Raw genomic sequence first — 18,797 nt, 5'->3', positions numbered from 1 at the left:
ACAGGTTAATATGCAACTGCTGATACAAGAACCAATTACCCCTCGTCTCAACTAGTCCATAAAGAGAGCGGGGTGTCTATCCTGTATTATACGATATATAGAAAAGGCAAAATCCGCGCGCCCGGAAAAGAGGGCACACAAGACTGTAGGCCACCCTCAAAACCTGCGCCTTTCTAAATCCCCATTCTACCAGGGGCGCCAATGGCCGCGATTCGCGATCTTCTGAATGCAGTGTAACATTAGTCCATAACAACTGCGCCGCATCGTCGAGCCTGTGAGAGCTCGGCAATACCTGCAGGCTATTTTAGAACCCCTCAGTGCCAACAAGTTCAAAATCAGACTGACCGTCACATAAAACTCTGACTCTATAGGTTCTCCGAATTATCGATGCCTAGCTAGCGGTTGTAGCACCTCTTTCTGTTTTTTTTTTCGCAATGGCCGATGATCATATACAATCACTCCGGCGGCTGGCCAAAAGATACCATATCCGGCCGCGGCTGCCGAGTGACGAGTGGCCCGAAGCCCATGTGAAAACTTTTCGGAATATCAAAGCGTTGGGAGAATATAAATTCGACACGTATTCTCACAGCATAAGTGTCTTGTCCGACAAAGAACCGTGGAAGCAACAGACCCAGGCCCGGGCACGATGGCTGACAACCCGAGCAGAACGTTTGTTTGGCCAAGATCGTAATGAAGCTGGTTGGCGATTTGGGCTTGAAAACGACGTATTACGAAGATTTACGGTGGAAGTTGCTTGGTAATTTTGCCCAAAAGTTTGTGCATGTTCCTTCCTATACATGTAACATATAAAAAGATCAATTAAATGGAATTTTTGCTGACATTGATCAAAGTCCGAGGTGCCGCGCCAGGGTTTGGCAATCCGAGATCCAAGCAACGTGGAATAATGAAAACGAAGACTACGCGCAACAGCTCGAGGAGCGCAGGAGAATGCGGCGGCCATGTCAGTGCCCACCGAATGAGCGCCCTATGGATTCGTTAGTCATGCACTCCTTATCGACGTTTCTGTAGACGCTTCTCTAACTGCCGCTCACAGCTACGACATCGGTATGAACACTTTGTTCGATGATCGAGCACAAGAGTTTGTTATTCATGAGGATTTGATCAAGTCTCAACTCCCGAAGCAAGGCCCAGATCGCGTTTTTGGGCTGCAGAATACGAGAAGCTTTGATAAGTTGCTATCTAGTCCTGTCAGACCCGACTTGGCGAATACTCCCGGGGACACTATTGCAGATATTCTTAAAACCACCCCTTTTAAGACACAGGCAGATCCTCTTTTATTTCCCTTTCTGGTGCTTGAAGCCAAATCTGAAGGTAGTGCCAGTGGATTTGATGCGATACTGGTCCAATCATCCTTCCCAATACGAGCTCTTTTGAAAATGCAGGACAACCTACGATCAAATGTCTCAGGAGTAGAAGGAGCCTTTAGTCCTTTGGTATGGTTTCTCGCATCCCGTGGGGATGCGTGGCGGGTTTATTGTGGACATATAACAAAGGGAAATAATGAGGAGCCAGCAAAATACGTGAGTAGATCCAGCCGCTTTGATTGATATTTTATGTCCATATGTTGCAAGGGAATTGGTTCTCGCTAACATTGAATTTTTTTGGCACCAAGGATATAACTTTGCTGTGGTCTGGTTCTCTGCTGCACAAGGACAATGCCCTACAATTGGTCCTGATAGTCGACTATATCATGGACTGGGCCAGAGAGGTCTATCGCGATTCAATCCTGAGACAGCTTAAATCACTGGTTACAGGCCAATCATTTGATCAGGTCAGCCTCGTAGATAGCGATATATTTTCTATGCGAAGGGACATTTCCAATTGGATTCCTGCGCCACCTAGCACTGTATTCGATGGGCTTACACTATCGACTTCTGTTGTTAATCGGGAAGACTCTCCTCCATCGTCATCAGTGGAAGAGCAAACAATGCTTGATATTCGGATCCCGAATACAAAACTCGGATCTGTTCAGTCAGCTTCCAGTGCAAATTTTCGTTTTGTCTGTCTCTATCTCACAGAAACGCTTATTCAAAATTTTTTGCAAGTCGTTGGAGGGAGTCAGAATATTGAATCAAAAACAAAGAAAGCTGCACAAGATATCGTCAACTTCATTACACAATTCGAGGATGTTCTGGTGATGTCTAAAACAGACCTTGACTTGTTTGAGACGCTTTGGACTGGTGCAGCTGCACCAATAGGTCCGGCTAAGAATGCTGATGAATTTTATGTTTTTATGGAAGCAAGCTGGTATTTCAGTTCTTCTTGGGAAATTACCAGAGAGGTGTCCTGCCTCGCTGTTAACAAGTCGGCTTTCAAAATTTTAGCGACATGTGCAAACTTTGGTGTTCGACACAAGGGCGTCGAAAATCTTCCAAAGTACGAGCGACATTGTTCTAGCGATGATATTCGCGAATTGATTGGCTGTATCCGATCTGGTTCGCCATGGCAAGTCCTTCTAGCAACTATCTCGTGCACGCTAGTGACAATATACCCCCTTCCTCTTCGATGGAAAGAGGACTTTCCGCTTCGTGTGAGTATTCTTGGCCTTGGGTATACACATTTTGGCCGAGTAAAGCCATTTATTATGAAGTATTTAAAATCGGAGCCGTGGGAGCCGAGGAAAAATACGATTGTCCCGGGCCGCGAAATTAACAGGCTTTTAAAGCAAGGGCATAAAATCAATGAAATTTTTGACATGAAAAGGGAACAACCGCCCAAGCATACGGATAAGCCATGGAAACGGATTTCAGAGACACTTTTTACTCTTAAGGACGAGCCTCATGATCGGTCTCGTTGTGACAGATGTAAGGGAAGTCCCAGAAGCAATATCTCGCCCTTCGCCCATGGTTTCCTGGACACAAGAAATCAACCTGTGTTATCGGACTACAACGCAATCTTGGTGGTCTCGCTACAACTTACTAGCCGTGGAGTTTACACACCTGATTCCTGCGTGTTTGCACTGAGTGGGGTGCATGAGCTTGACGATAATATCGGGCTTTCAGTAATGATTGGCAGCCTAATACAGGGTAATCTTATATATCACACACTCAAGTATGATGTTAATTATTCCACATCGCATTTCGACATGTACAATTTGCCATTGCCATACCGCTCCGTGACAGGCGAAGAGGAACTCCGTTTACTAAACTGGATTCGTGAACTTCAAGATGAAGATTTTCAAGTACACAAAGAAGATGAACTCCGAGATGAGAGTTCCGAGTGGAACTTTACTCGAGCGCTGATGTACCTGCTCAGAATTGGCCACACAGAGAAGGAAGCAGCTCTTTTTATGACCAAGGAATCTGCTTATCAATATGATGATGTACTTTCCAAGATGCCGAAGGAAAATCGAGGTGAAAGTGAGAAATTTGAATCATTCCAACAAGTCGATCTCCGTGGTGAACAACTCGCTCAACGGTATTCCTCATGGATTGAAGGGAAGGTATTTCTCAAGCGTGAATACCCCAATCAATTCAACTATATTTCCTCCCTGCAGAATCTCCATTATATAACAGTATAATTACAGTCCCTGCTATTTTAATGATTTTCTTTATGGTTACGCCTGCATTAATACATGTAGGAAATTGTAATTTTTGTGAATCTTTACCCGATAAAACGGGTACCGGATCATCAACTATTATTACCACACCTACGCGATGCTACCTTTGAACCTTCGAACGCGTTACGAACTAGCTATGCGCATGCTATCAACCATCCGAAAATTCTCAAAAGCCTGCAAGGCGCCTCTTTCTATAAGCTGTCGCGGTACGAGACTTGACTTCATTGCGAAGATTCGTTACTGAACGCTCAATAGGCATACCCATCACCCGCGAAGAGGATCTTTTCGCGTACACGAATGGCCATTTTCTTATCAACGAAGAATTCCAACGTAGCCGACGATATGTCCAGTTCGATCTGGATGCTCTTTGCAAGAATGCTGCCACAGCTGGCGGGGGGGATACAAGCCCGATCGTTGCTATTGAGAAAATGGAAGGGGGTTTCAGCAAAGCTTTCTTGATGCGGAAAGCGAATGGAGCGGAAGTAATAGCTAAAATTCCGTGTCGTATTGCTGGGCCACCTTCTTTGACAACAGCTAGCGAAGTAGGAGTTTTGGAATATGGTATTATTTGCACCTTTTTTTTTTATCAACGAATGTTTCGAGTGGCTAATGCTATGCTAGTTAGGAGACATACAAGTATTCCCGTTCCTCGTGTCCTTTCCTGGTCATCGGATGCCTCAAATGCTGTTGGCTCCGAGTATACAATCATGACAAAAGCTACCGGGGTCCCTCTATTTCAACAATGGGGCAATATGAGCGAGTTTGAAAAACTGCAGCTGATTAAGAACCTTACAAAACTCGAGGCTCAACTGTCTGCTATACAATTTCCGGCGTACGGAGGATTGTATCTTCGGACAGATAGCATGACAGAGCCAACTCGGCCTCTCAATGATGACATTGATCCTTCTAATTCATTCCAAATTGGGCCTTCTTGCGATCGTGCATACAATCCCGCTGATATGACTCTGGAGTTTAACCGAGGGCCTTGTGAGTTACCTGCGTTATTTAATACTTCTATATGTTAACAGATTTCAACAGGGGATTCGGTTTCAAGCCTTGGAGTATCCATTGCACAGCGAGAATTGATTCAAATATCAAATAGAGAACAACAACAATATCAGTCAAGTTTCCCCAAAGGCACCGTCGATCAACAAATCCAGCTCTTGCAAACCACAATCGGCCTCATGAAGCTCTTGGACTCAAATCCCTTACTAAAAGCAGAAGTTCGCCAGCCTACATTGTGGCACACTGACCTTCATATGGGAAACATTTTTGTCGCACCGGACGAGTCTTCAAGAATCGTTTCGCTCATCGATTTTCAATCAACTTCTGTGCTTCCTGCTTTCCTTCAGGCTCAGTGGCCGGTGTTTCTCAGGCCTCCGCAAAACTACAACTACATAAAAGGAATATTTCAACCAAAACTCCCTGCATATTTCGACACACTTGACGAAGAAAGTAAAAACATTGCGTTGCGTGAATGGTCTCAAGTAAAACTGACCAAGGCCTATGAAGTTTCTACTTTCCTTGATGACAGAGCTGCCTCCAATGCTATGAACGATGTACCGCGTGTCTTTCGGGAACTATTCACTCGCTGTGCAGAAGTTTCCGAAGTGGGTATTGTCCCCCTTCGTGCGTGTTTGATAGAAATTTACCAGAGTTGGTCAGAGCTTGGGTTTTCTGGGAAATGCCCGTATTCATTCAGTCAAGGAGAAATTGACGAGCATGAACGCCAGTTTGCTGAATATGAAGCTTGGCATGAGGTTAGAGCCCTTGCTGAGGAGTGCCTCGATACTGATGCTGAAGGGTGGATTGCGCCACAACTGGATATAAATGAGAAGAAAGGGCAAAATGAGGAGCTAATGGCCATGTACATTGAAAAGGTTGCCGGTGAGAGATCTGTGCAAGAGGCCAAGGCTATGTGGCCGTTCTACTGAGGTTCAAATGTGAAGACAGTATTTCCCGGATCGGACCATACTCGAGTTCAAAGATGTGTAAGATAGATACTATATAATAAAATTAATCTATATCAAGACTGAGCTAACTATAGCTTACTGGCCGTTGATAATCGCATTCCAATCCGGCAAAAACGGAATCTCCGGCATCGATAGATCCAAAGATGAAGAGGCAGAGTTAGTAATGAATTCGTCATCCCATTCGGGGAGGATGGATGTCCCATGATCTGCTACTGTAGTGTCGTTGTCGGCATCTAGAAGTTGGGAATTAAAATACCTCCCGCTGCTGGACAGCTGAGCCCGGTTATCTGCGGTGGCCATAGATTGTAGCTCGGAATTCTGTCTCAACGACCAAGCTTGATGTCGAAGCAGCTTGAGAAACTTCCAGATCCTGCCGTGCCCATGCTCATCCTGAATTGTTGCCGTACAACCCTGAAGATTTGTTCCGTCGCGAGGAAAAAGCGCGTCAATCGAGGCCCAGGCACGGTCTTCCTCGAACCCAATTGGACTGCTACGGAGGCAGCGCAGAACGTAGGCCAGGGCGTACCATTGCGTGTACATGTTAAAGAACCACTTGAACCTCCAAGCAAGACCCTCCTTCAACAACTCATGACTGCTTTCCAGCCCGGCACATGCCAACTTGAAAGACAGCTTGAGCACGTCCGGGGTCGCGTCATTTTTTCCCTCGTTTTGCTTTCGCATGCAAATCTCTTCTCGTAGTTGCAGCACAAACTCCATTTTCTTACAGGCAGTGGTGACATGCTGAATTGCAATGCGCTGCAAATCAGTCAGTGTTTCAGACCCAGGTGAAATACCATATTTAGCTGACAGATATTTGTAAGGGTCTCGAATAAATTTTCGCTTTTCTCTAATGTCAAGAAGAGTATCTGTGGAATATTGCTGTTGAGTGTCAAGGATCGGAAGTATCACCCGGCACGAGTCGGTTTGGATCAGAAAAAAAGACATTTCCGTCCAGCAATGCGAATTTGCTGGAAAGTGTGGCATATCTGGGTAGAGTTGGTCGTCATTCACATTCAAGGGCAGCCGTAGTTCCTGGTTCGCCAGATCAACCGTGGATAGAAACCCTTGATCTTCCGGGGCGCGAGAGTCAAGCACACACAGATGCCACCAAAGACGGAGACGCATCTCCGTCTCAAAAGGGCTCAACTTGAGGGAGGTGCCGTCTCGATGCAGACTAATCGATTGGGATAGCCGGATTGCCAGCCCATTGAGGACCCATACTCTGCTACCAAGCTCATGAGCTCGTAAACAGGTCTAAAGAAAACGCGGTCAGTGAGATAACCCAACCAAGTAGGAATATATAAAAATCACAGGGGGTACTCACTACATAAATTGCTAGAGCCTGCAAACCCGCTATTTCAGGTCGACTCATGAGATCGGGGGTCACAAGTAGTCTGTCCAAGGCAGTCTGGTAACGTTTCAAAAGGACCGGTTTCTCCCACGGCAGGTGAACAGGCTCGTCACCATCACTGTGACAAAGAGCTGTGACGGCGGCATAATAGATGGCAAATGTCAACGCCAACGTTGAGGGTTGTGCAGATCTGGGGTCTAGAATTGTTGCCACAACAGTAGCCTGTACCGTTGGGATATGCAAGATTTTAAGGACCGGATCGACCGATTTGACGTACACGTCCCATAATCGAAGAGCTAATTGGGCATCAGGATAGAAATCCAGTAGCTCGGAGTCCCTGTCTAGAGGAGCACCAGCATCTGGCTGCGTAGGAAGTCTGTGATGCCGTCGAAGGGGCGAAGGCGCTGTTTCCGAGCCAACAGACTCCTAGAAAATATGACACACATTAACCTTTCGTAGAAAGAGAAAAAGTTTAATAACCTTGAGAAGAAATCTAGGCTTACATCTTGTAGCAATGGCTCGATATCAGAGTTGTTCAATAATATCTCCCAAGTTGATTTGTTTGGGCGTCTATCAGATGGATGCTGACTAGCAGTTTCAATAGCACCAGGTCGAGCCTGGATTTGCATTTCAGACTCGGTATTACCGCCACCATCATCGACAGTGGCATCGCTACTCTCAGCAAAACGGGAGAGCAAGATTTCCAGTCGTTTCAGACAGGTGGATATGTCTCGGAGAGTAGGAGTTGCTCGTGCCGCATCTGGGTCCCTTGCGGGATACACGCAAGTCATACCATGCCTCGAACAATTGGCGCAAGGCACTCCACGATCACACCGGACCTTTCGCTGATGGCAGCCTTCACAGGACCGCTCCCCTAGTCTCGGTTTCCGGGATGGGCGTGCCGGGTCATGGTCATTGGCGGAGGAGGCAGGCCTTTTTGGTGCTCTACCCATGGTGATTGAAGTTCGGTAATATTCATTCTCCAGGATCCGGTCTAGAATGCGAAAGGAAAAAGGAGGTTGATTCAAGCAGCACAATGTTGGGGGAGAGAATGATGCGGGCGGCAGGTACTCGGCTTTTCGGAACCGAGATGTCCGAACTGACACACGTCGCCCCAGACCATCACGACACTTTCAGCCTTGCGTTGAATGTTGGGATGCGGCATTTCTGTGACTGGCTCCTGGCGCCAATTCCGTGAAGCTATGGATCAAAAAGACAATCGCATTAGACCAGTGGTCACTGCTGAATTTGCTTCGGCCTTGCAATATCTTGATTACCGAGAAGACATGGGTTTTGCTACGCTTGCCACTACTGCTGCAGGGTGGAAGCACTACGCTAGCTTGAGCGAACGACTTTCACGATCCGAGATTCCGACTGATGAATCTCACTATATTTCACTATATTGGAGGGCCGGCATTTACAGGGTTTATAAGTCCTCCGTTGCCTGGTAGTCGGCAATATGCTACTTCAACTTGATATCGAACCGCAATACTCTCAATCGACATCACCATGGAGAAGAATCCGGGCACAGACTCCAAATCCAGTCCAAATCATGGATTCAAAGAGGCCACCGTGCCTCCGGTGCGTTTCTGGATCCTCAGCGTCGGGTAAGTCTGCCCCAGACATTCAAGGAGAAGCTACTCAACGTTTTTAAAAGAGTCTGTCTTGGGCTCTTCCTCTCCATTATAGACACCTCCATTGTCGCCACCAGTATCTACAGCATCGGCGTTGACTTCCAAGACGTCCGCCGCGTCAACTGGGTCGCCTTGGCCTACACGCTTTCCTATCTTGGCTGCGCTGTGACCTTTGCTCGCGTCTCCGATGTGGTGGGCAGGCGGAATGCCTTTGTCGCTGCCTATATTATCTTCTTTGCGTTTTCCTTGGGATGTGGTTTTGCGCAGAGCATGGATCAGCTCATCGCTTGCCGGACTCTACAGGGGATAGGTGGCTCTGGTAGGCGTGTAGCTCATTGTCCGAAGCCGTGGCCGTGCTGATTTTGAACCAGGCCTTTACTCTCTTCCCATGATAATTTTGCCCGAGCTCTGTCCCGAGCATCTTCGGCAACATATTGGCAGCGTAATAGGTCTAGTCATCGCCGGGTCGGGGGCCCTTGGGCCTGTTCTGGGAGGCATCTTGACGCACTATGCCACCTGGAGATGGGTCTTTTGGATAAAGTATGTTTCCTATCAGCCTTTCCCATTTGCAGCATCGACATGGTCATTGACGTTTTGGAAGTGGGCCCATTGGTTTCGTCTCCTTGGTCATTTTCTTTCTCTCCTGGCCAAAGGCCGAACACCTACCTTCGACGACAAGACAATCTTGGAAAAAATTCGACTATGTCGGCTCCTTTCTTATCATTACCGCGGCTGTTCTGGTTGTCTTCTCCTTCCAGAATGCCGGTGAGTCTCCAGCCACGGCATGGGGCACCGCCCTCTTCATCGCGCCCTTGACCGTCGGCCTTATCCTCTTGCTAGCCCTCCTAGCTTGGGGATACCTAGCCAGACGTGTCTTTGAGGACCGTGTCGCTCTCACCTTTCCCATCAGCCTCTTCCGCAACAAAGCATACGCATCCGCTGCGCTCTCTACGCTATTCATTGGCTATCCGTATTTCATAATCAACTACGCTTTTCCAATCAGGGCCCAGGTCGTGGACGACAAAAGCCCGTTGTTGGCTGGTATCATGCTGCTGCCCATGTTGGGCTCCACAGCCGTGGGAAGCATTCTCGCGGGAGTCGTGAGCAGGACCAAGAACTATCTTTTCGAGACGATGCTCGTTGGTGCTTGCCTGATGACTGTTGGGGTCGGATTACTTACCATCGTTCACGACGCCGGCGACGATGCCAAGGCACTCGGTTTCCTTGTCTTTGCCGGTCTTGGGTTTGGATTAAACGTCGCGTCTGCCACAATGCTCACCTCGTTCGAAATACCCATCATAGACTATGGTAAAGTTTCATCAAAATCTTGTCAAATTTACCACCCCCCACGAACTAATCAAAAAGCTCCAGCACCTGCGCAGGGAATTATAGCACAATTGAGAATCCTCGGGGGTAGTCTGGGAATCTCCACCTCGACCGTTTTCCTAAACACCAAAACCAGTGAACTGCTCTCGGGGGTTCTGACACCACAAGAACAGGCCACACTCGGTCACGGCGGAGCGCCGCTTTCGCCGGAACAGCGCAGTATAGTGCACCGAGCCTTCTCGGAAGCTTTCCACAATGACATGGTGGCTGCAGCGGCGGTATCAGGGGCGGCTGTCTTGGTAGTCCTAGGCGCATATCGTCGTGGGCGGATGCTTGTGACGGATCAGAAGAAGGCCCGGGTCCAGGAGGAGATAGAGCGCAGATCGGGACAGATTAAAGCTTCTGAGAGTGTTTCGGCGTTGCGGACATGATTGTATTTGGCCACATTGATATGGAACTGACATAGCCTTGCCATGGCAGGAAAGAAACCCACTGACAAGGGTATCTGAGGGCTATTTTGAATTAAGCATGGTTCTTGAATATGCACAGCCGTTGTTATTATTTATTTATTTATTTATGCGTAAATGCAGTCGCTCGTTTCAGCTGAGCTTGTTATGTACCTTAGCGCTGATCCGGGCTCGCCGTCACCTTGCGATGATCGACAACACTGCCCCGCCGCGTCGAAAATGACATGTTTTTGAGCAGTGGCGTTACGACTGTAATAATAATACCTGTACGTAACATTGAATAGTACTAGTAGCATTTAATTGGAGGTTGTTGCCAAAATGTGGCAAACAACAAGGAAAAAGAAACAGGGGTAGATAATAAAATAATAACGTGCTAAAAATAGCCGGCGGCAATATGAATGTGACTGGTAGAGTCGTACATGTATTTTCCGGCAAAAACAATTAAAAAAACAAAATAATAAAATAATAAACTCCAAACGGTCTGGGGGCTAATATTAGTAGTAGTATCGTTTGTTAGGCCAGTATCATTTGCTAGACTCGAGCCCCTCGGTCCACTCCGACTATTATTTTAACACATGTTCTTTACACTACTATTTACACTCCTTACAGCGATTCACCCATATTCGCATATATTGAGTATAAGACATGGTTACAGGCGACTAGCCCTGATTAGTCAATTGAGCCCACGTCGCAGCCGCCAGGGTTGACTTAGCCTTTGCACAGCCTGAGACGCATCGTTAAGTGACAACGCAGTCGCTCGGTCTGTCTCTATTCTGGTTGTTTTTATCGCGTCAGTGTGTGAGTCCCTGCCTGCTGTCCTGTGTTGTCCTGCTCCAGCCCAGGACCCTCGATGCCCTCCATTTTCAGCAGGAAGAGCCGGTCCCAGGCCCACGACGGTCACGGTCAGTCAGCCGAGCCAGGTAACAGCCCGCTCCAGCAACACCACCACCAACAACACCAACAACAACAACAATTCCTCCATCAACAACAGCAGCAACAGCAACTCCAGACCCCCCACGAATACCGCACCGCTCGGCGCCCCTCGCTGCCCATCCACACCCATCTGCAGACCACCCACCCCGGGCTGTCCACCGACAACCTCAACTCGCCCGCCGTCGACCTGCCCTACGACGACATCCCACCCGACCTGCTACAGCGCCACCCAGCTCATCGCGCCCCCTCGACTCAGCCAGGCGCTGCTACTGCTGGTGCTGCTGCTGCTGGTGCCGGAGATCGCCCGACCATTAGCTTAGTCGGCCCCGCCAGACGAGACCAACAACACGAGGCCGCCCTCTACAGTCACGACAATTCCACCTCCGACCACCTCGACAAGAGCTCGGTCGAACAGCCCTGGCCCAGCCCCTCGCACGATCTGCCTGCAAAGTCGTCGGCCAAGCTGCAGAAGAGAAAGGGCTTCTTCAGCCGTCACCAGTCGTCCGCGTCCACCAGCCAGGGGAATCCGCCCAAGCAAGAATCCTCACTGGGCCGGTCGGTCTCGTTCAAGAACAAGTTTGCGAACAGCAGCAGTAACAATAGTATCCAGCAGACAGTCTTGGAGCAACAGCCCGAGGAGCATGCGCTAGGCCGTCTGCAGACCACACCACAGCAGTCGACCAGCGCCGACTACGCCCAAAACATAACATCAACAACGCCCACCGGCGACCCCCCAAGCAGCCCGACTGCATTCGCGCCGACTACGCCCCAGACTCCGCTGGACCAGCAGCGTCTCAACGACCACAGCTACCACTCGCTACAGCACCAGCATCACCACCGCTCCGGTAGCGCCGACTCGTTCCCAAGCCAGGTAAGCTTCCATATACCTTCTTTCCGCGAGACGAACACCCAACCCCCGTCTCCTCTGTCACGTCCCTCGTCACGCCCCGTTGCGTCGGACCCATGGCCGCAGCCGCACTCATTGTCCAGATCGGAGCAACTTGGTTTCCAGCCACGGCCTGTTTCGCAGCAATCCTCGTCGCAGCAATCCCTTGTCCCTCACGTCCACAGTTCTGATCTCCTCATTCCACAGGCTTCCTCCCGTCGCCCTTCTGCCCAGCACACGCTGGTCAGTGATATGGCCGCCATTGACCGTACTGGTGGCGGCGCCAGGCAGCCCGACTCCCAGTCCCAGTTACCTACGCGCAAGGACTCTCTCGCCGCGCAGGGTGGCCAGTCGCCATATCCCCCCGTCACCCAGGGATCGTCGTTCAAAGGCAATATCTCGCAGCAGAATCTAGCCGATGTGACCGGGCGAGACACGCCGCCAGCCGTGCCGTCTTCCAAGTTGCAAGACGATCTCGATGGCCAGGATATCGCAGTCTTGATTCAGAAACATGAAGAACTCCGTATGTCTTATCTTTCCATATATATATATATATATATATAGGTATGGGTATACGTTATGCTAACTCGTGGCAGAGGCAAAATATGTCAAAGTAAAACGGTACTATTTTGAAAAAGAAGCCCAGGTCACTCAGCTCCAAAACACAGTGGCGCACCAGCGCATGGCCGTGTCTCGTACGGTGCTGGATGACAACGAGTACTCGGCCCGTTTCAGCCGTCTAGATGGAGCTATTAAAGAACTGTCCTTTTCGATCCGCAAAGACTGGAAGACCGTCCCGGACTGGCTGCACCCGTCGGTGAACGAAGACGCAGTGACTGTGGGCACAAAAGAGATGACGGGCGTTGGACGCGCCGTGATTTCTCGCTGGATTGCCGAGGAGATTTTCGAACGCCATTTCCACCCCGGTCTAGAGCGCACTTTGAGCGAACGTCTCAAGACGATTGAGTGGAATTTGCGCCGTCAGCAGCCTCAGGCGTTCAGTGAGGAAGACAAGGAAAACCAGCTCGCCCGCATTTCCAACTGGCGACGCACGACTTTGGATGGGCTGTCGGATATCATACAATCCAAATCTGCGCTGGAGAACCAGGGTCATTTGGCCGACTACCTGGTGGAAAGACTGCTGGCCACGTTGCAGTGTGATCTCAAGGACCCGCCTCCCCCGGAACTGCCGCACGGCGTCCGCACTATCGTGGAAAACGCCATCAACATCATCGAGAAGATCCCCCAGGAAGCTCGAGACATCGTGGTCGACTACATCGTGCCGGGCACGCCGCTCTCGGATGTCAACATGAAAGTCGAAACCGGCCTTCCACCGTTGACCCGCCCCCTGGGCAAAGAGCACAGCCCATCAACCGAGCGGGGCCATGACAGCACAGATGATATGGACCTTGACAAGGAATCATCCAACTCACCACAAGGAGGAGACCACAAAACATCGCCTCCTCATTTCCCGCAAAACCGCGAGCAGCGCAAGAAATACCCGTTTGGCAGTCTGATGAGCAAGAAATCCGCGACCCCGACGCCGCCTTCGTCGTCTGATACCCGTCCTGTGAGCAACACGGACGCTACCAAGGATCGCGACGAGCAGTCACCATCTGAAAAGCGGTCTCGCGTGCGGTTCGCCACGTTTGTGGCTGTTGAAGTGCGAGGCCGCGGGCCTAATAATGTGCTCATGCCGGCGCCGGTATTTACTCTGGAGTCTTGATCTCTTTTTTTTTTTTTTTCTGTTCTTCTCCGTTCTTGTGTGTCTGTCTGCTTTGGGATATCCCTTGTGTAGCAAGCGTTCATGCGCGCAGGTTTAGAGAGATGACGATGATGATGATGGTTCTTGCTAGATGTGTTTGTCTTTTGTTTATCTCGTTTATGTTGATTTTGGTTTATAAATGCCGTGCTATTTGGAGGAGGTGAAAATATGGATTATTATATGATTGATGATATTGATGAACTCTGGATATTTCAATAGTGGAAAATATTTATTCTATTATGTTTAAAAAAAAAACAAAACAAATATCATTGCGGACGGGGAAAGGATATGTGTACATTCAATAGAAAGAAAACGAGAAAGCCACAACCCATCACCAAAAATTGTGACAGACTACAGTTTCCGTCAATCTTGATCAGAATAGTTGTTCAAAGTTTCTGATTCACTTCAATGTTTTGGTCCCTGAACATTACTGCCAATTTCCGCATCCTGCGACAATAACCGCTTCTTCTCGCTATCAAGCTTCCACTTGAGGAAATTCGAGTAGATAGTCAATGCGAGGAACCCTAGTATGATGGAATAATGCATATAATGGAATCTCCGATCACAGACTTCCACGTCATCATTCCAGATGTTGCATGTGATCAGAGGGCCATAGACAAAGACCAAGATGACGAGGATGAGCCTAGTTTAATGAGTTCCATCTCTTCTACCAAAAATGAGTAAATTGCGTGTTTCTCACCTTATAGGATGGTTGGCAAATGGTGTCATGATGTATTTCAAAACGAACTTGTGAGGTCGAGAATACGAGTCCACAATTAGGCGATCAATAGCATTATCATCCAATTGACCGAGGTCGGCTGTTGGCCCGCGACCTTGGAGGGAGGTTTTTTCCATATTGACCGGTAGAGTGAAATTGAAGTATGGGAGATGAAGAGGGTGGTTAGAAGATGGTTATCTCGGTGGAAGAAGGGCCCTGCTGCTGCGCCTCTTGTTTGCGCTTTTCCATGTTCCGCTTTATGGCCCCATTGAACTAGAGATGTATATCATCATCAATAGTGGATTGATATACGTCAGTTGGTATGCTGGCCCGTGTGGGGAACGCGAAGCGGCGACAAAGTTACGAGACGTCGAGACGTCAAGCCCCGCTTTAAGTTGCCTTCTGCATCTACGTACTCGAGATTCTCACTCGGAACAACAACTAAACACCGTTATACCCAGTGCTTCGTCACAGAGTTTGCACCAGGGCTGTTTTTCATGGAGCGCATCTCGACCGCGCGCAGGGCTGGAATTCGGGGAGGAACAGTACACTCTGGCGGACGTCACCAGAGACAAGACTATGATGGCTGGCGCTCCTGCGACAATGCCTCGTAATGGCGGCGCAGATACAGATACGGAAAAGTCTAAGCCTGGCCTCCTGGCTCGGGTGTATGCCAGAATGGACATTGACCTGCACACTTTTCTGAGAATGCTCAAGTTCGTGACAACCTGATGAGCGTGCAAGTTGACCTATACTAACATGCGTGTAGAGCGGCAATTCCGTCAACAGTTGCTGTTGCCATGTAACTCTCCCTCTCCCTCTATCCTTTTTGATAGATATACTGACTATCCAGGTACCAAGCTGGCCCCGTCGCCAGCGAGTACAACATCATCGGTTATCTAGTCGGAACCATCGCCCTATACGGGCAATGCTGTGCGCCGCGCGGAAAATTCATCCAGCTCCTCGTGCGAAGTCTGCTATGCATGTGTTTTGGCGCTGCGAGTGCGCTTCTCATGACGATTTGTTGTGTGCAGGCGCGCAAACATACGTCAACTGCTACGACGACGTCAACGTCGCCGGCGGAAGCTCCATACAACTCGGCTGCGTCTGCTGTCGCCGGCGTGTGGCTCTTTTTTGAAATGTATATTCTCAACACCCTACGCGCAGACAACCCGCAACTCAACTACCCCGTCGTCATGCACAATTTGCTGTTCAATGTGGCCGCTGTCAACGCGCCAAGCTACATGACCATAGCCTCCGGCACGGCTTTTATCGTGCTTCTTCTGAAGTCGGTTCTGACTGGGCTGGGGCTTTCCATGGCTACGCATTTCCTCATTCTTCCGGATACCTCGCGTGAGGCCGTGTATAGGCTGATGGGCGAGTATGTCGATGCGCTGCAAAAGACGCTCAAAACACACACTGCGTATTTCGAGTCTATGGAAAGAGTCGACATGTTTGTCCGCATCCATACCGCCAATATGACCGAAGAAAAGGAACTGTACCGGAAAAAAGCCGACGCTATCAAAGAGGCTGCCCGCGCCGTGTCCCGAATCCACGGCAGTATCAACAACGAGCTGCCCTTTGCCAAGAGCGAGGTAGCCTTTGGCAAACTAGGTCCGGGCGATTTGTCTATGATTTTCAAGCATCTGCGCGCTGCCATGACGCCGATTATCGGGCTGAGTACCGTGGTTGATATATTTGAGCGCATTATGGAGTGGAATAACTGGGACAAGCCCGTTGAGGAGGGTGGTGTTGATTTGAAATCAGACTATGTGCATGCGCGAACGGTGCATGATTGGAATATGATTATGGCGTCTACGCATGACTCTTTTGTGCGCATTATTGACGATATCAATGATGGCTTGCAGCATGCCAAGTATCAGCTGCGGTTTGCAAAGCGGCCAAAGAAAGAGAAGGGGAAGGATGTCGAAGCTGCTGCTACTATAAAACCAGGAGACGACGGGTTCGCTGAATATCTAGAAGCGAAGAGCAAAGAGTTTTACACGGCAAGACTGGTGACTTTGAGGGAATGGTGCGAGAACAAAGGTATCGACCTTCCGAGGGACTACTTTGATCGCCCCATAGACCAGCCTATTCACCTCCCTGAGGACTTGCCCGGCGGGCTATCACGAGAACGAAACGAGCGTCAGTTGTATATTCTCCTTTATGTACGTTCTATAACTTTTTGGGCAGTGTTGATTCTAACAGACTAGGTGGAACACATGCTGTACTCTTCCAGTCGGGCTACCCTTAGCCTCGTGCGCTTTGCGGACGAACGTGCCGCGAGCGGAAAGCTCTCACGCAAGAGACTAGTTGTCCCCGGAAGCAAGCAGTTTCGAAAATGGATCTTGAGTTTCTTTGAAGCGCAGGATGACCATGGCGAGGACTCGGTAGACGGCGGCTACCGTCGACGTATGGTGCTCGATTTAGGCCAGGCATATCAGAAACGCAAGGATCCAGAACATTTACCGCCTGAGAATATGAGTCAGCGGATTGGCGAATTTGTGCGCATGATACCGAGCTTTTTCCGATCGACGCAGTCCCAATTTGGCGCGCGAGCGGCGTTTGCCACAATGACAATCGGGGTTATTGCGTTTACCGAGTCGTCGCGCTCGTTTTTCATCACTCATCGGCTAGTCTGGGCCATGATCATGGCGACGATGAGCATGAGTCCCACGGCGGCGCAGACGGTCTCGAATTTCGTGTTTCGCTGCGTCGGAACGATCCTTGCCATGATTGGGAGTATGCTAATTTGGTACATCCCCAATGGGAATCCGGCCGGCGTCGTTGTCTTGCTGTTTGCTTGGACCACAACTGCCTGGTGGGTGCCGCTCAAACGGCCAGTGCTGCAGGCAACGGGGATAGTCAGTATGACCACCACCCTGATCATCATCGGATATGCAGTCGAAGTCCAGAAACTGGGCAAGGAGACCCTGACGGCCAGCGGCCAGGAGTACTATCCCACCTACTTGCTTGCTCCATACCGGCTGGCCACGGTGCTTGCCGGCTTGTTTGTAGCTTTCATCTGGACCATTTTTCCATACCCAATCTCCGATCACTCGATTCTCCGACGCGATCTCGGTGCTTCGCTGTACTTGTTGGCCAGGTACTATTCGCTCGTGCACGAGACTATGACAGCGCGCGCCCGCGGCGACGAGGGAGATCTCGCCCTGAAAATGTCGGCGGGGAGACGTCTCGAAAAGGCCAGGAATAAGGTGTATGCCAAGCAGACACTTGCGCTGAACGGGCTGCGTGTGTATTCGCAGAGGCTTCGGTGGGAGATTCCCATTGGCGGACGGTTTCCAAAGGAGCGTTATGATGAGATTATTGAGTATATGCAAAAGTTGTCTTCTCTTTTTTTTTTTTTTTTTTTTTCATTGTGTTAGGGCTAACATGGTATAATAGCATGGTGAACTATCTCAATCTGGTCGAGTTTGCATCCAAGACCTTCTCCGCCTCTTCTTCAAACCCATCCAACCACCATACCTCGTCTAGTCTGGATGTCACGACCAAAGAAAACATAGGCAGCGATTGGTTCCAGGACTTTACCAAAATGATCTCCACGACAGAGTCAACCTCGTACCAAGTCGCGTCTATTCTGGCCCTGCTCTCTGCCAGCATCCTGAACGCACAGCCGCTGCCTCCATATCTAAAAATTCCTCGCCCGTTTTCGTTTAGCGACAAGTTGAAGGAAGTTGACAAGGATATTTTGAATATCTGCCATGCGGCGGAGCCGGGGTATGCAGCGTTTAGTGTGTTGCAAGTTTCTAGTCGGTGTATTATGGGGGATTTGCAGCGGCTAACTGGGTATTTTTCCTTTTTTTTTTTTTTCCTTCTATTTTTCTTGATGCTAATTCTGGGCAGAAAAGTAAAAGAGCTGGTCGGAGAGTTGGACTTTTCGTTTCACGTTACTGAGGCTATGGAGAAGGAGGATTAATTAGGTTATGATTTTATGAGTGATGAGTGAGTATATTAGCATATGTTATTGAAGGTCTAATCTGTACTATTTGTACATATGTATAAACAGGAAGATCGGGGGTCGCTATTATCCAGTATTTGGAATGCTTTATATGATTAATTGAACCCATTATCAAATGATCAAGTCGTGTTGGGACATTAATGCAATGAACCTGTGATTACTTGAGCCATACGGATTGTAGGGTT

At 49.2% G+C, this 18,797-nt stretch overlaps 7 protein-coding genes across 7 annotated transcripts; 5 read left to right on the top strand and 2 right to left on the bottom strand.

Annotated features, from left to right (window-relative positions):
* Positions 1–434: 434 nt before the first annotated feature.
* TRUGW13939_06599 (uncharacterized protein) lies at positions 435–3,541 on the top strand (the record flags this gene model as incomplete). Its single annotated transcript, XM_035489750.1, has 4 exons — positions 435–757; positions 852–995; positions 1,055–1,541; positions 1,634–3,541. The coding sequence occupies 4 exons, from the start codon at positions 435–437 to the stop codon at positions 3,539–3,541; spliced, it is 2,862 nt and encodes a 953-aa protein (XP_035345643.1).
* Positions 3,542–3,677: 136 nt separating this feature from the next.
* On the top strand, positions 3,678–5,514 carry TRUGW13939_06598 (uncharacterized protein; the record flags this gene model as incomplete). Its single annotated transcript, XM_035489749.1, has 4 exons — positions 3,678–3,786; positions 3,836–4,141; positions 4,202–4,567; positions 4,619–5,514. The coding sequence occupies 4 exons, from the start codon at positions 3,678–3,680 to the stop codon at positions 5,512–5,514; spliced, it is 1,677 nt and encodes a 558-aa protein (XP_035345642.1).
* Positions 5,515–5,628: 114 nt separating this feature from the next.
* On the bottom strand, positions 5,629–7,857 carry TRUGW13939_06597 (uncharacterized protein; the record flags this gene model as incomplete). The annotated part of the gene is made up of 3 exons (XM_035489748.1): positions 5,629–6,807; positions 6,878–7,330; positions 7,408–7,857. The coding sequence occupies 3 exons, from the start codon at positions 7,855–7,857 to the stop codon at positions 5,629–5,631; spliced, it is 2,082 nt and encodes a 693-aa protein (XP_035345641.1).
* Positions 7,858–8,413: 556 nt separating this feature from the next.
* On the top strand, positions 8,414–10,295 carry TRUGW13939_06596 (uncharacterized protein; the record flags this gene model as incomplete). Its single annotated transcript, XM_035489747.1, has 4 exons — positions 8,414–8,511; positions 8,562–8,857; positions 8,910–9,078; positions 9,140–10,295. 4 exons carry the CDS (start codon positions 8,414–8,416, stop codon positions 10,293–10,295), a joined length of 1,719 nt encoding a protein of 572 aa, XP_035345640.1.
* An 886-nt stretch (positions 10,296–11,181) lies between these two features.
* TRUGW13939_06595 (uncharacterized protein) lies at positions 11,182–13,876 on the top strand (the record flags this gene model as incomplete). Its single annotated transcript, XM_035489746.1, has 2 exons — positions 11,182–12,673; positions 12,747–13,876. The coding sequence occupies 2 exons, from the start codon at positions 11,182–11,184 to the stop codon at positions 13,874–13,876; spliced, it is 2,622 nt and encodes an 873-aa protein (XP_035345639.1).
* Positions 13,877–14,320: 444 nt separating this feature from the next.
* On the bottom strand, positions 14,321–14,770 carry TRUGW13939_06594 (uncharacterized protein; the record flags this gene model as incomplete). The annotated part of the gene is made up of 2 exons (XM_035489745.1): positions 14,321–14,558; positions 14,616–14,770. The coding sequence occupies 2 exons, from the start codon at positions 14,768–14,770 to the stop codon at positions 14,321–14,323; spliced, it is 393 nt and encodes a 130-aa protein (XP_035345638.1).
* Positions 14,771–15,212: 442 nt separating this feature from the next.
* TRUGW13939_06593 (uncharacterized protein) lies at positions 15,213–18,570 on the top strand (the record flags this gene model as incomplete). The annotated part of the gene is made up of 6 exons (XM_035489744.1): positions 15,213–15,349; positions 15,403–15,435; positions 15,487–16,801; positions 16,847–17,964; positions 18,039–18,440; positions 18,498–18,570. 6 exons carry the CDS (start codon positions 15,213–15,215, stop codon positions 18,568–18,570), a joined length of 3,078 nt encoding a protein of 1,025 aa, XP_035345637.1.
* Between the last annotated feature and the right edge of the window lie 227 nt (positions 18,571–18,797).

This window comes from Talaromyces rugulosus, chromosome III, assembly GCF_013368755.1.
Source record: "Talaromyces rugulosus chromosome III, complete sequence".
Lineage (NCBI taxonomy): Eukaryota > Fungi > Ascomycota > Eurotiomycetes > Eurotiales > Trichocomaceae > Talaromyces > Talaromyces rugulosus.
This window is presented reverse-complemented; position numbering and strand designations above follow the sequence as displayed.